This window comes from Phyllostomus hastatus, unplaced genomic scaffold (genome assembly GCF_019186645.2).
Source record: "Phyllostomus hastatus isolate PE091 unplaced genomic scaffold, TTU_PhHast_1.1 phas_scaffold_129, whole genome shotgun sequence".
In the NCBI taxonomy this organism is placed as follows: Eukaryota; Metazoa; Chordata; class Mammalia; order Chiroptera; family Phyllostomidae; genus Phyllostomus; species Phyllostomus hastatus.
The window spans coordinates 30,657,811-30,670,760 of record NW_025334009.1 but is presented as its reverse complement, the minus strand read 5'-3'; the positions used below and the strand labels follow the sequence as shown (position 1 = coordinate 30,670,760).

The 12,950-nt window shown below is 53.7% G+C and overlaps 1 protein-coding gene across 1 annotated transcript in view; it reads left to right on the top strand.

The window, feature by feature from the left end:
• The window catches only part of RAB6B (RAB6B, member RAS oncogene family), a 49,807-nt gene extending 38,083 nt beyond the window's left edge, over positions 1-11,724 (top strand). Inside the window, exons 3-8 of the mRNA XM_045857223.1 lie at positions 3,196-3,249; positions 3,459-3,564; positions 5,119-5,230; positions 6,279-6,372; positions 9,016-9,082; positions 11,200-11,724. Coding sequence (XP_045713179.1) covers positions 3,196-3,249; positions 3,459-3,564; positions 5,119-5,230; positions 6,279-6,372; positions 9,016-9,082; positions 11,200-11,264 — 498 coding nt within the window. The 3' untranslated portion in view covers positions 11,265-11,724. The remainder of the gene's footprint in view (positions 1-3,195; positions 3,250-3,458; positions 3,565-5,118; positions 5,231-6,278; positions 6,373-9,015; positions 9,083-11,199) is intronic.
• Positions 11,725-12,950: the final 1,226 nt, after the last annotated feature.

The window sequence follows — 12,950 nt, the reverse complement described above, 5'->3', positions numbered from 1 at the left end:
GAAACACAGGGTGGCTTACATGAGTGGATTCCTGGCCAGAGTATGATTACTAATGTAGTGCAAGCTGGGCAAGAGGGGAAGGAGGCATAGGAAGTGAGGGGCAGGCCCCGAGCAGCTTTGGAGGTCACCTCCAAACACAGGAGGTGTTTGGGCTGTTTTCTAGGGGCGGGCAGGAGTGCCAGGTTCAAATAAATGTCTTAGAAAGATAACCCTGGTGCTGTATGAAAGATCAACTCTAAAGGGAGAGCCTGAGGGCAGAGAGGCCAGTGAGGAGACTGTTTGGGTTATTCAGGTAAAGGAGGTGGGAGGTCTGAACTGTGGCAGTAGTGCTGGGGGTGGAGAAAAGTGGGCAGGTGAAAAGGAATCAGCTCAGTGATTCCTTTGACGTGAGGAGTGGATGAGAGAGTGAGTAAAGAGGAGGAACATGGGAGGGCTCCCAGAGCCTTGGGCACCGAGGGTGGTGGACGAACACGCATAGAGATGGGAAAACAGGAAGAAGCAAGTTTGGAGGGAGAAAATGGGCTCTGTGTGGGATGTATATGTTTGGGGAGATGTCTAGAAAGCAGCTGGATACCTGGATCTGGGGCTCAGGACTGAGGGAGGCCTGGGTGTACATTGGGAAGCCATCTGCATGTCCTATTTGAAGGTGTGAGAGTAAATGTGGTCCCGTGACACGAAACAGTAGGGAACATTAACATTTTAGGGACAGAGAAAGAAAGAGGATCCTACAAGGGACCAGTATGAAACAACGGTTTGCGAGGCAGGGAAGCCAGAAACAAGTAGTGTCATGAAAAGCAAAGGAAGAATGCCAAGGAGGGTTGGTCAGCAGGCTCAAGTGCATGAAGCAGAGTCTGGTCTACAGTGTCCTTACAATTTGCAGGTGAAATACCCTCTGGCAACCATGGCACGAGCAGCTTCAATGGGCAGGAGGTAGAAACCAGGCTGCCCAACTTCAGCAATCGGTGGAAAGGGAGGAGGTGGAGACTGTGGATTTAGGGCCCTTTTCCGAGCAGCATACCATTTGGAGAGAGTTGGGAGATTGGCAGTGAGCTAGAGAGCCACTCAGTAACAGGAAGGAGTTTGTTTTTTTTTAAGGATGTGAGAATTTTGATTTTTTTTTAAACAAAAGGAAAGAATCAGTAGAGAATGAGGGATGGAAGGCAGAAAGGAACAGAGGTGGCTGAGAGAGCACCCAGGGAAAGAGGACCAGGGCCAGGAGGACCCCAAGGGGAGGCTGGCTTTGAACAGGAGAAGGAACAAATGCCCAGAGCCCGGCCAGGTGTGGCGATGAGGCTGGGTGTGTGTAGACAACTCTCGCAAATACCTTTTAAATCCTGGCTCTTCCACTCCCAGCTGTTGACACTAGACAAGGAACTTAGCATCTCTTGTACTCTGTTTTCTTACCAGTGACATATGAATACTAATGAATACAACCCAAAACATAGGTTCTCGGGATTAAATAATGCATGGAAAGCACTCAGCACAATAGCTGAGATGTTGGGTCATTGTTGCAGTGGTCATCGTTGTTGTTATATTAGAGCATAAAACCAAGGAATTGGAGTGGTTTGCACCTCCTGTCCCAAAGTAGGCTTGTGGGTCATCTTCTGAGAGTGGTTTGTGCTGAGGATGTAGCAGGGGCAAAGCAGAGGGGAGGATGTTAGGAGCTATTGCTGATAACGGATCAGAGCAGGTGGGGATCAGGGACAAGTCACGTGGTTTTGTATCTATCCATACAGTTACCATTTCTGGTGCTCTTACATTCCTTCTTTAAATATTCAAACTTCCATCTGTAAAGTTTTTCTTCAGCCTAGAGCATGTCCTGTCTCAAGGGCCCACTGGCTGCCCACTATCACGGCTTTCCCTGAGCAGAAACTGTTTTTGTTCTGCCTCTGTGGTTGAAGGAACATTTCTCTGGCTACAGAATTCCAGGTTGACATGATGGTGGCTGTTTCTTTTGGAACTTTCAAGATTTGTTCTTTCCTACGTTGTTCTGATGAGAAGTCAACTGCCATTCTTGTCATTATTTCCCATGTGTCCTGTGTTGTCTGTTTCTGGCGGCTAGCAAGCCTTTGTCTCTGTCGTTTTTTAGTAATTTAACTATGACAAGCTTCGGTGTGGTTTTCTTTGTATGTGTCCTGTTTTAGGTTCACTGCGCTACTCGGAACTATGGGTGGGTGTTTCTGATTAAATTGGGAAAATCTCTGACCATTCTTTTTTCAAAAAATTTTTTTTGCTGATTTTGTTTCTGTTCTTTTTGTGAGAGCCTAATTGCACACAGTTGCATGCATATCAGGTCTCTTGGTGTTATCCCTGCAGTGCCTGACCCTGTGTTCATTTTTACTGCATCTTTTCCCCCTCCGTGCTGCAGTCTGCACAGCCTCTTTTGGCCTCTCTTCAAGGTCACTGACCTTTCCTCTGCAGTGTCCTAGTTGCAACTATTTAAACCCAGTGTGTTTTTATTTTAGGTCTAGTACCATTAGAAGTATTAAAACTTCTAATTTTTCTTTTAGCATTTTCTTGTATCACTTGAAATTCACCTACCATATTCATCTTTTCCTTTATATTCCAACATGTATATCAGTTATTTTAAAGTCTTCTTGGCTAACCCAGTATCTGGGTCATTCTGTTGAGTTGTTCCCTTGATTATGGCTTGAGTTTCCTGCTTCTTTACATGTGTGATCCTTTTCTGTTGTGTAGGGGATGTTGTGAATAAAATACATTGTAGCGATTCTTGGATTCTCTTACCTTCCTCTGAAGGGTGTTGAGTTTTATTTTAATAGGCAATTAAATTATGGGCAGCTAATTTTGGGGGATGGGTTACTTACTATATTTAAACTTGAAGGTAAGTCTGTCTGGGTTTTTCCCTTAGTCATCTCATGTCCTGAGATGATGTTCGTTCTTCCAAAGCTGGCCCTTCTGCCCTTGTTCCTGGGGAAGCCTTTTCTCCCCACTCTCTCATCTCCTTCCCTTTTATGTCGCTCCCTGAAAACCTGTCCTCGTCCCGATTTAGCTCCAACTCACTTCCTCTGAGAGGGTTCGCTGTTGAGAGCGTGGGGACCAGGGACAGCAACCCACCCCGCACCTGGCGTGGGTGTCCCACATTTTTCTGGCTGTCACTGCCTGGATCGCTGAGCTTTTGCCCTTTTGCCTGAGACCTTTCTGTTTTGACCTTTTCTGTGTTTTTTTTTCTAACAGGCAACCATTGGAATTGACTTCTTGTCAAAAACCATGTACTTGGAAGACCGTACGGTGAGCACCTGACTTTAGAACTGGGAGGGCAGGACAGGGAGGGCTCTTTCGGGCTTAGCTCCCGGACCTTCAGCTGGGCACCACTGAGGGCTTGTGCCCGCTGCAAAGCTGGCGGTGCCAGCATCCCTGCACCAAGGCCTCCCCCACTCCCCACAGCCACCACGAGGACCTCAGTGCCCCCCCTGACCCCCTCGCCCTCCCTGCGACAGGTGCGACTGCAGCTCTGGGACACGGCGGGCCAGGAGAGGTTCCGCAGCCTGATCCCCAGCTACATCCGGGACTCCACGGTGGCCGTCGTGGTGTACGACATCACAAGTGAGCGTGGTCCTGGGTGCCGGGGAGGGTGGCTCCCAGGGGCTCCAGGGCCTGAGGGGAGCCCCAGCCAGGCTGAAGCCTCTGTGTGTACACACACACACACACACTTATCCTCTGAGTGTAGGAAGGTGGCTGCTTGGGGGTCGGGGGTGAGTTGCCTTGGAACACTAGCATGTCGTCCCCCTCCCCCTCCCTCCTGCAACAGTCGTGGGTGCACAGGCTGGCCCTGCTCGGAGCGGGGACCTGCGTGTGGAGGTGTGCAGAGATGCTCTCGGGGCTGGCCCTGCTGTCAGCCCCTCTGCGCCCTCCCTGGCCCTGGCTGCCAGAAAGGCCCTACAGAGCATCTTCTGTGTGCATTTGGTGTTGAGGTGGGAGAAGACACTGGCCCCTGGGTCAGCTGGGCCCACTGGCTGCAGGTTTGTCAGCTGGCATCCATGCTCCTCACGGGGCTGCCTGGGAGGGGAGGCTGAGTAGGTCTGAGCGAGCTCTGGTGGCTTCACTTCTCACACACTGTGGCTCTTCCAGCCAAAGCAGCCATCCTTGAGAGCGACTGCACAGCCCTGAGGGAGGCTCATGGGGCAATGGAGGGGGGGGAGACCAGGGGGCAGGCCCTGGAGCAGGGCCCCACTGCCCAGGCAGGTGTAATGGAACACAGCTGGTAAGCCCTTGGGCTGTGGTCATGCCCGTGGTGGGAGGACACCAAGGGCACTGCCCCAGCCTACTGCCCCTGGCCCTCCCCACCCCTTCATTCTACCCTCTCCCTGACCGCAGGCTTCCTGCCTGTCTGACCACACGCAGGTGGGAGCTGGGGTCATGCGGCCTGACACAGAGCAGAAGAGCGCTCAGGCTGTGGAAACAGGCCGCCTCCCTTCCCCTGGGTGTAGGGGCTGCTGAGCTGGGGCCATCACCCTATGATGATAGGTCGATGCTCCTCTTCAAGGTCATTCACATCTTCTGACTGGGGAGAGAGCTGCTCTAAAGTGGCCTTGCCTCTCCTGGCTTCTGTCTGCCCCTGGGGCTGCCTTCCCCCTCCTCTTACTTGGAAACCCAAGGGTTCTTTTTGGAAAACCCTCTGGCCTTTCCCAAGCACTCAGAGTTTCCCTCACTGACAGCTGGCTCTGTAGGGCCCTCCTCCCCTAGGGGCTGCTGTGCCCCCACCTCCTCCCACAGTTTCCAAACACAGCCAAGTCCAGGGCGCCATTTTTCATTCTGCCCTGAGCCCCCAGCATCACATCTGACTCTCAGATGGGTCTCTAAAGCCACTAGTCCACACAGCAAATCATAACACTGTGACCTTCCAGATGGGTGACTTCTCCCCCATCCCCAGAGGGTGGCTCAGCAATGCAAGCGGCTCCCCATGCCCTGGGGCAGTTGCTCCCCAAACACACCTGGGCGCCCTGTGGAAGGCACAGACCCACTGGGCTGTCTGGCCCATGCTCCAGCCCCTCCCGGGTGTCTGAGGCTGCATGCCCCCTCCTCTCCCTTCCCACCTCTGTCCTCTCCCACCGGGAGCTGGTTCTCACTCCCAGTGCTACCCCCACTTTCCACCTCCAGACCTCAACTCCTTCCAGCAGACCTCCAAGTGGATCGACGATGTCAGGACGGAGAGGGGCAGCGATGTTATCATCATGCTGGTGGGCAACAAGACGGACCTGGCCGACAAGAGGTGGGTGCAGAGGCCGGCACACTGGGCACCCCCCCCACATGCCTTTGCATCTCCTCCTGGACAAGGAGTTCTGGGGTGCACGGGCAGTGAGCAACCCCTCTGTCTCACCTGTCCCATGCCTCTGGGAAAGGTCCCATCAGGTTGCTGGAGGCTCTGAAAGCCTGTGGCAGACCCCTGAGGCCCCACCTTGCACTGCTGGCAGGGGGAGGGACGTACCCCCACGTGTGGTCTGTATGGAGCCCCGTGCACCTGGGCCAGCCCAGCAGTGTGTGGTCCGGGGCCTGGCCACACCCAACAATGCAGCTGCAGGCACAGCAGTCCCTTGGGCTCCTACCGACCTCTGCTTGGGCTTCGGCTGTCTGCCCCCATGAGATGCGCACACCAGCGTGGGTGGGGGTGTGAAGGTCCCGGTCCCATGTGTCAACCTGAGAATTCCTGATCTGGCATTGTGTCTGGGTGTGACACTCTCTGAAGAGGCTGCTCCAGGGCACAGGGCTGACTCGGTGCCACTTACATGCCTTTGTCCACTTTGTCTCTGGGGACCTAACTTGGTTAGATGGAGCAATAGGCCATTGACTGTGGGCTTCCTGAAACATCCTCTGACCATTTAAGGAGTAACCTGAGTGAGAGCCTACTTTATTAGAATCCTCTTCTTGAAGTGAAGAAAATGGGGCTCAAAGCCTAGCTCCTTCTCTATGTAGGTGACCTTGGGGCAGTCACTTTTAACCTCAGTGTTCTCATTTGGAAAATGGGACTGACGACACCACCCAGAGAGGCAGTACGTGGCTTGAAGCACTTTACAGGTGTCGTCCCTGGCAGTGGTGACTGCCGGGGGAGGGCACGTGAGGGACAGCCCCACCCAGCAGCCACAGGCCCACACTGGAAGATGCTACAGAAGGAGCAGAGGAGGGGCTGCTGTGTCCTGCTGTGCCCTGTGTCCCCTTTATCCTGGTGGGCTCTCCAGCCCTGCGGGGCGGGCCCCCTCATCTCCACCTCGCCCAGGGGCTGCTTCTCTGCTGAACTGGTGCCCCCCTCCCCCCACCTGCAGGCAGATAACCATCGAGGAGGGGGAGCAGCGCGCCAAAGAACTGAGCGTCATGTTCATCGAGACCAGCGCAAAGACCGGCTACAACGTGAAGCAGGTAGGACACACCTGGTGCTGACCTCTGGCCCAGCTTGGCCACGGGGCCCACACACAGCTTCCAGCATGGTCAGCCCCAGCCTCCACCCTGCCTCCCCACTGGGCTAGTGACTGGATTGGGGCAGCCAACCAGAGTGCCCATTGCCCCATCTAGTGAGGAGCAAGCTCACCTCCAGAGTTGGTAACGCATGCATGCGAGAAGGAAGGAACGTTGGCCCTTGGTGGGTGTCCAAAGGGTGTCATCATTAGGCACCCTATAGCAGCCAGCCACATGGCCCCTGTAGCGTTCTGTGAGTGTCCAGTCCCCAGCTTCCAGGTGGCTGAAAGAAAGAAGCATTTGTTCCCCTGGCATCTCACTTGACTAAGGATGGAGGTACAGGGGTTCATGACTTGTACTTGGAAAGTGCTGAGGGGTTGGAGGGCCAGGCAGGCTTGGAGATAGGCACCCAGCCATGGTGCACTGGAGCTCCCAGGAGGGGACAGGCCTGGGCAACCAGAATTATCTAAGAAGCATAGAGGGTCCACAGACCCCAAGGAGTCCATGGATGCAATCCAGCAGGTCTGCAGTCTTGGGCTGGAAAAACTACAGCTTTATCGGCACTTAGGTCTGACTGCTCTTGAGTGTTGTTGCCTTCAGAGATGAATGGAGGCGGCAAGGCTGCCACAGCAGCAGCTCCTGTGGCTTTATCACGTAGAGATCGCAGCTGTGTTCTTATCACCTTGCAGAGCTGCGGTGTCTTGAACTTGACACCCATCACTACTTCAGCATCACAGTGGTTATTAAACACACTGCCAGCTCTTGCTGTTTCACAGGTTCATGCTCCATCACCAGTTTATATCTTAAAGGTTTTAATACTAAATGGTTTCCTTCATGCCGCTGTGTAATTGATGTCACACACTTAGAAGGCATGTGTAGGTGTCACCAGATTACCAGAGGGGCCACAAAAGGTTAGGAGCCCCCAGCCTTTGAGAAGGAGAGGACTTGGAGAGGTGATGAGGAGGGCAGGCATCACAGGCAAGGGGGACAGCGTGAGGAAAGGTGCGGCAGGAGGGGTCCCTGGGGCATGGGGAGGGGACGCTGAGTGAGGAGCATGGCTTGGCTGGGGTGTCACTTCTGCTCGGCCATGCCCATTGGTGCCCAGGAACACTAGACAAGCTGTCCAGGCAGCACCTGGCCTGGGTGCAGTGGAGATTCACCTCCTGTGGACAGTGCCAGGCGGAGGTGGGGAAGACGGCAGAGAAGTGGAAAGAGACAGTGTGGCAGCCCCAGAGCTCCAGCACTCAGTGTCCCCCCAGCTGGAGTGACTGCAGCATGGCTCCATTCACTCCCACCTCCTTCCCAGCCTCCTTCGGTGTAGGGCTGGGGCTGCCATGGCATGTCCTGGAGGAGGGAGCTGCCTGTCCTCACAGGCATACAAGGCACTGGGCCACTGCTGTTTGCACCCGGATGGAAAGTTATGGGGGGTGGGGAAGCAGAGGGCAGGTAGCCACAGTGCCAGCAGTCAGGGTTAGGGAGATGCTGATGCCACCCTTCCTAGAATGCTCTGGAAGCCACATAATGGTCTGAGTGGGCGTTCAGTGGGGTCAGTTGAAACCCTGAGTGGTTCAGAGGAGCCTCCACCCAGTGCAGACTCCTGGACTCTAACCGTGATCGTACCTGCTCTCAGAGACCCACGAGTGACCCCCAGGACCTGCCGTCTACTAGCTGTCAGGTTGGCCACTGGTGGAATCTGTGGCCATTTTGACATTTCTGACAGGCAGAGCAAGGCTGCCAGGGACAAGGCCATGAAGGGAAAAGCTCAGGAGGAGTGACCCAGGCCCTCTGCACCCTCACCCAGTTCTGCCCACCCCACTCTGGAGCCCTTTCTGCAGCCTAGCCACAGAGTCCCACACCCTGCCAGGCAGACCAGTGACTTTACCACCCAGGCCCTCATTGCCTTTGGCACTGGGTGCTCCTGTAGGGCCCTAGCTCGGCCTGGGTGCTCCGATAAGTCTGGGCTCCAGCTGAGACCACGAAGAAGACTTACCCTGTCCTCAGAGAGCTCACGCAGAGAAGTTACAAGCCCAGAGCCCACTGAGTTCCTGCAGTTGGTGTTTATGAGGAGAAGGCACCGTGTTCAGAGTCTTCAGTGCCTGGTACTTGGGCTTACTCTCAGAAAAGTCTCTCTCTGCTGTGACTATGTGGCCCTGGCTCCCAGCGCCTAGCTGCCTCAATGCCCATGAACTTGCAGGACTCCCTGAGGAGAGGGTCTTTGTCTCGAGGGCAGGTGGGAAGTTGGTTCCCCACACCTGGTCTCTATGTGGGCAGCGGGGACAGAAGTCCTCCTAAGGGCTGGTCTGGGGTCCAGATCATTATCTGCACTGGGGTAGGTCCCTTTCAGTGACACCACCCATGCTCAGCGCCTGGTGCGTCCCCGGCCAGCCTGCTGGCTGAGAGGCCTGTCAAGGCCCAACACTGTGAGAGGTGCTGGGAGTGGGCGACAGGGAAGTCGATGCAGCCCTTCCCTCCAGGACACAGCCAGTGGGACAGGCAGGATAGTGAAGCCCAAGTAGACAAGTAGAAGCAAGAGGATGCAGACACAGTGGGAGCAGGAGGGGAACCATGGGCAGGGGATACTCACACCGCATCTCCCCCTTTCTCCAGCTCTTCCGACGTGTGGCGTCGGCTCTTCCTGGAATGGAGAATGTGCAGGAGAAAAGCAAAGAAGGGAGTATCCTTTTCCTTTGATGAGTGAGTGAAAGATGTGCTGGCAAAGCCTTTTAGCCTAGTTATTCACTCTCAGTATTCCAGAGCAGCAGACAAACCCAGGCCTCACCTCCAGCCCAGGCTTCCCAGCAGGGAAGTGTGGTGTCAGGATGCTGTACAGGGGTGAGCCTGAACCCCAAGGTCTGTAAGACCCGTCCAGCTTGAACTACCTAAGCTTTTACCTCCCAGATGGGGGTCGGGGTACTGGAGGGATGTGTACAGAGTGATGGTGTGGGCAAGGAGTGAGAGAGAGGGACGCTGCCCTTAGCTACCGTGAACACTGGTCTGTACTCACGGGTACAAGGAGACTCCCCGCTGCAGGGAAGGTTTCCTTCTCTGCACTCAGATAGGATTTCACTATGGCTCAGCCTCCCGTATACAACAGCTTCCCCAGCACCTGCTGCCTCCATGGCCTGTCTGCGCCCTCAGCCCCGCCCTGGAGAGCCTTGGAGGGCCCCACCACTCGTGGGACAGGGTCAGCACACCACTCATATGGCCCACCCCAAACCGCAGGCAACACCCAGAAGCTAAAAGGGGGGTTCAAAGAGGTAGTCTGATTTGCCCTGTTAGAAAGAAGACATTTGTTTATTGCCTATTTACACTCTGCCATGTTATGAAAAATGTGTTTATGTGCATGTGCACACACAAAAAACAAGATAAAAATGTGTGTCATATGTGTACATGCACACATGAGAAAATGAGGGCCCAGGGAAAATGAAGCAGGAAAACAAGGAAAGGAAGAGGTAAAGTCAAACTCAAAATCAATGCCATGACTGAATGGCCAAAGGGTGGCAAGGAGGGAGAATGTGGTCTCTGGGAGGGGCGTGGCTTTTTGTGGTGCAGTTGTCCCTTTGTGTCTGCAGGGGTTGGTTCTAGATCCCCCAGGATACCAAACTCTACGGATGCTCAAGTCCCTGAAGTAAAATGGTGTAGCGTTTGCATATAACCTGTGCCCCTCCTCCTATAAACTTTAAATCATCTCTGGATTACTTATGACATCTAACACAGTGTAAGTGCTGTGTAGGTAGTTGTTAACTGTATTGTTTAGGGAACAATGACAGAAAATAATGTACACGCTCAGTACAGATGCAACCATTGTAGGCTTAACTACACATCAGCAATAGCATAACACTTTTTTCCAAATATTTTTAAAATGGAACATATTGGGGTGACATTGGTTAATAAAATTATATAGGCTTCAGGTGCCTGATTCTATAATACATCATTTGTATACCATTATTGTGTATTCACCACCCCAAGTCAAGTCCAACTGTTTTTGGTCCATGATTGGTTGAATCCATGGATGCAGAACCCGTAGCTGTGCAGGGCTGACTGTACTTAAAGCCAAAAGAATCTCTCCCATAGTCTCAAATAGGGGCCACAAAAATGTCCCTAGGATACCAGCAACAGCTCCCATAGCAGGCCTTCTTGTACCTCTCCCTGAGCCCAGTGCAGTCTCCCCCACCCAGGAGTCATTCTGTGCATGGTGGAGGACCTGGTCCTCAGCTGTGATGGGCCTGGCATGATAGTGTTCAGCCTGCTGACAGCAGAGGGAACAGCCTGTCTGTGCATTTTGAACCCACCCCTTTGGTGGTTCTGATTGGTGCTTCTCCAGCCCACTGTCCTCTGGGCACCAATGGAAAGGCTAGAGAGGAGGCTGTGCTGCAGCCCTTCCCCAGGGCTTCTCACAGTGGCATCCTCAGAGTCTAAGTGACTGCACTGACTAGAGCTTGAGGGGTCTGTGCAGCTGCAACAAAGTAGGGCGAGGCCCATGTAGCCTGTGCTTTGAGACTTGGGATTAATGCCAGGCCTTCAGGCTCTCCACCTACAGTGCACTTCAGGGTGGGGCTGGGGCCTGAGCTGGGAGCCAGTGTGGAGGGCTTGGTCAACAGGAGAGTTTCCGAGAAAGGGGCGAGGGGGTGTAGGAGGGGACCCTAAATCCTGCCTCCCAGGCCAGAGTCTGGGTGTTTGTGGAGGAACAGAAGGGCTGTGCAGGGCAACCGAGGGGTGCACAGGGAGGGGCATGAGGCAGGGAGGCAGCTTCTACGTGCAAGTGGTCTTCCTTAGCCCAGCCCCCTGCAGTGATCGACATCAAGCTGGACAAACCCCAAGAGCCCCCAGCCAGCGAGGGCGGCTGCTCCTGCTAATGCAGCCTGACCCCACAGGCTTCCTCCGACACTACTCGCTTGTTGTGTTGCTTCCTATTGGTTAGCTTCCTAAAGGGGGGTGGGAAATGAGCTTATCGAGATGGGAGGATTGTTCTTTTCTCTCTGTCTGTAGGAGTAGGGTGGGGTGGGGAGGGAGGCTGGGCACCAGGGATCACGTCACTCTTAACAGCTGTTACTTAAACAACTATTTTTTGGTTTGGTTGTAATATATTGTACTTTATTAAGATTGCCAAAAACTGTTAAAATTTAAAAAAAATTTAAATCATGTGTATACAACTTTTTGCCAGATAAAAAAAAACGTAGTCATTTTTATTTGAAAGATGTGCTTTTTTGTTTTTGTATATTTGTAAACTTACAGAGAACCTTTTCCACACACCTCCTCAGTCCTGTCCTCTTTGAACTGTCCATCACCTCTGCCTTCCTCCCACCCCCCAGCCCAGTAAACTAAAACATTAACTGGGCAACTTAATTAGGCTCCAGTCCGGGGCCACCTGGCCCAGACCAACCAGGCCCCACCAAACAGGTCCTGCCTGGTCAAATCAAACACTGATTGAACAAAGCCTCTGAGGAGGCAGCTCTGACTCTGTCACTCCCCCGTGGCCAGAGGGGCACATCCGCCATGGCCCTTAGCTGACATTACGGCCTTGTGGACTGCAGGGAGCCCGGCAGCAGGCCCGTTGCAATGGCTCCTGCTTCTCCCTTCCCCTCCCTGAAAAACCTTGAAGTGGGCAAAGGGCACCTGCCACAGGCAGCCTTGTGTTCTCTGTGGTCCGCCCAGTGATTGGCAGAGCAAGAGGTCATCGGAAGGAAGGACGGGGTGCTGTTGGCAACCGTGGGCAGTGCTGATGTGTGGTTGGTTCATAGACTCGGGGCACCATGTGTACTTCTGAAAATGTTTTAGCCAGTTGGCCCGGTGTTTAGCGCACACATCTGGGTTGAATCTATGGGAAGAGCAAAAGGAGACTCTGTGTGTGCTAGGGGAGGGCTGTCTGCAGAACCACTACCTTAAAGAGGCATGTTCTCAGATCCTCGGTTGCTAATACTGTTCAGTGCTGCTCTGGGAAAGCAGACTTCTTGATGTGTTTTTGCCCCTCTGGCCCAGTGCATTTGAAGTCTCTGTGGCTGTTGTGCCCCCACTCTGGTCACCTGAGAGTAGGGCTGAGGGGGGCGTCTCCAGAAGGCTGCCTGGAGAGAGCCATCTTTGCCATTTTTGACTCATTTCTGAGAAGGGCTAAGTCTGAGGACCTGTAAAATCTCCGAAGGGAACTCTGTCTTCTTTGTGATGTAACCTGCTTGGCCTGTATTCCAAATAGACCCAGACTCACCAACCCCGAACCTGCCCAAAGCCAGGCGGAGGACAGCAACTCTGGCCAAAAACAGTGAACTCCGCCCTCCAAGCTGGCTGACTCTTCCTCCAGGCTGCCCTTGGGCATGTCACAGGTGAGCTAAATGACCACCTGGGGTATGATAGGGGGTGAATTTCTCCACAAAGCAGAGCTCAAACAAGTTATTGCGATGAATTTTGGAACTTCTCAGAAACTACTCCAAAATGGCACCCAGTAAGTGCAGCGAAACACAGCAGGACTCGCTGCTATTTGTCCAGTGGGCCTGCCACACACTTTCCGCCAAGGAGACTGGGTGTCAGAGCTGACCCCTAAAGAGAAG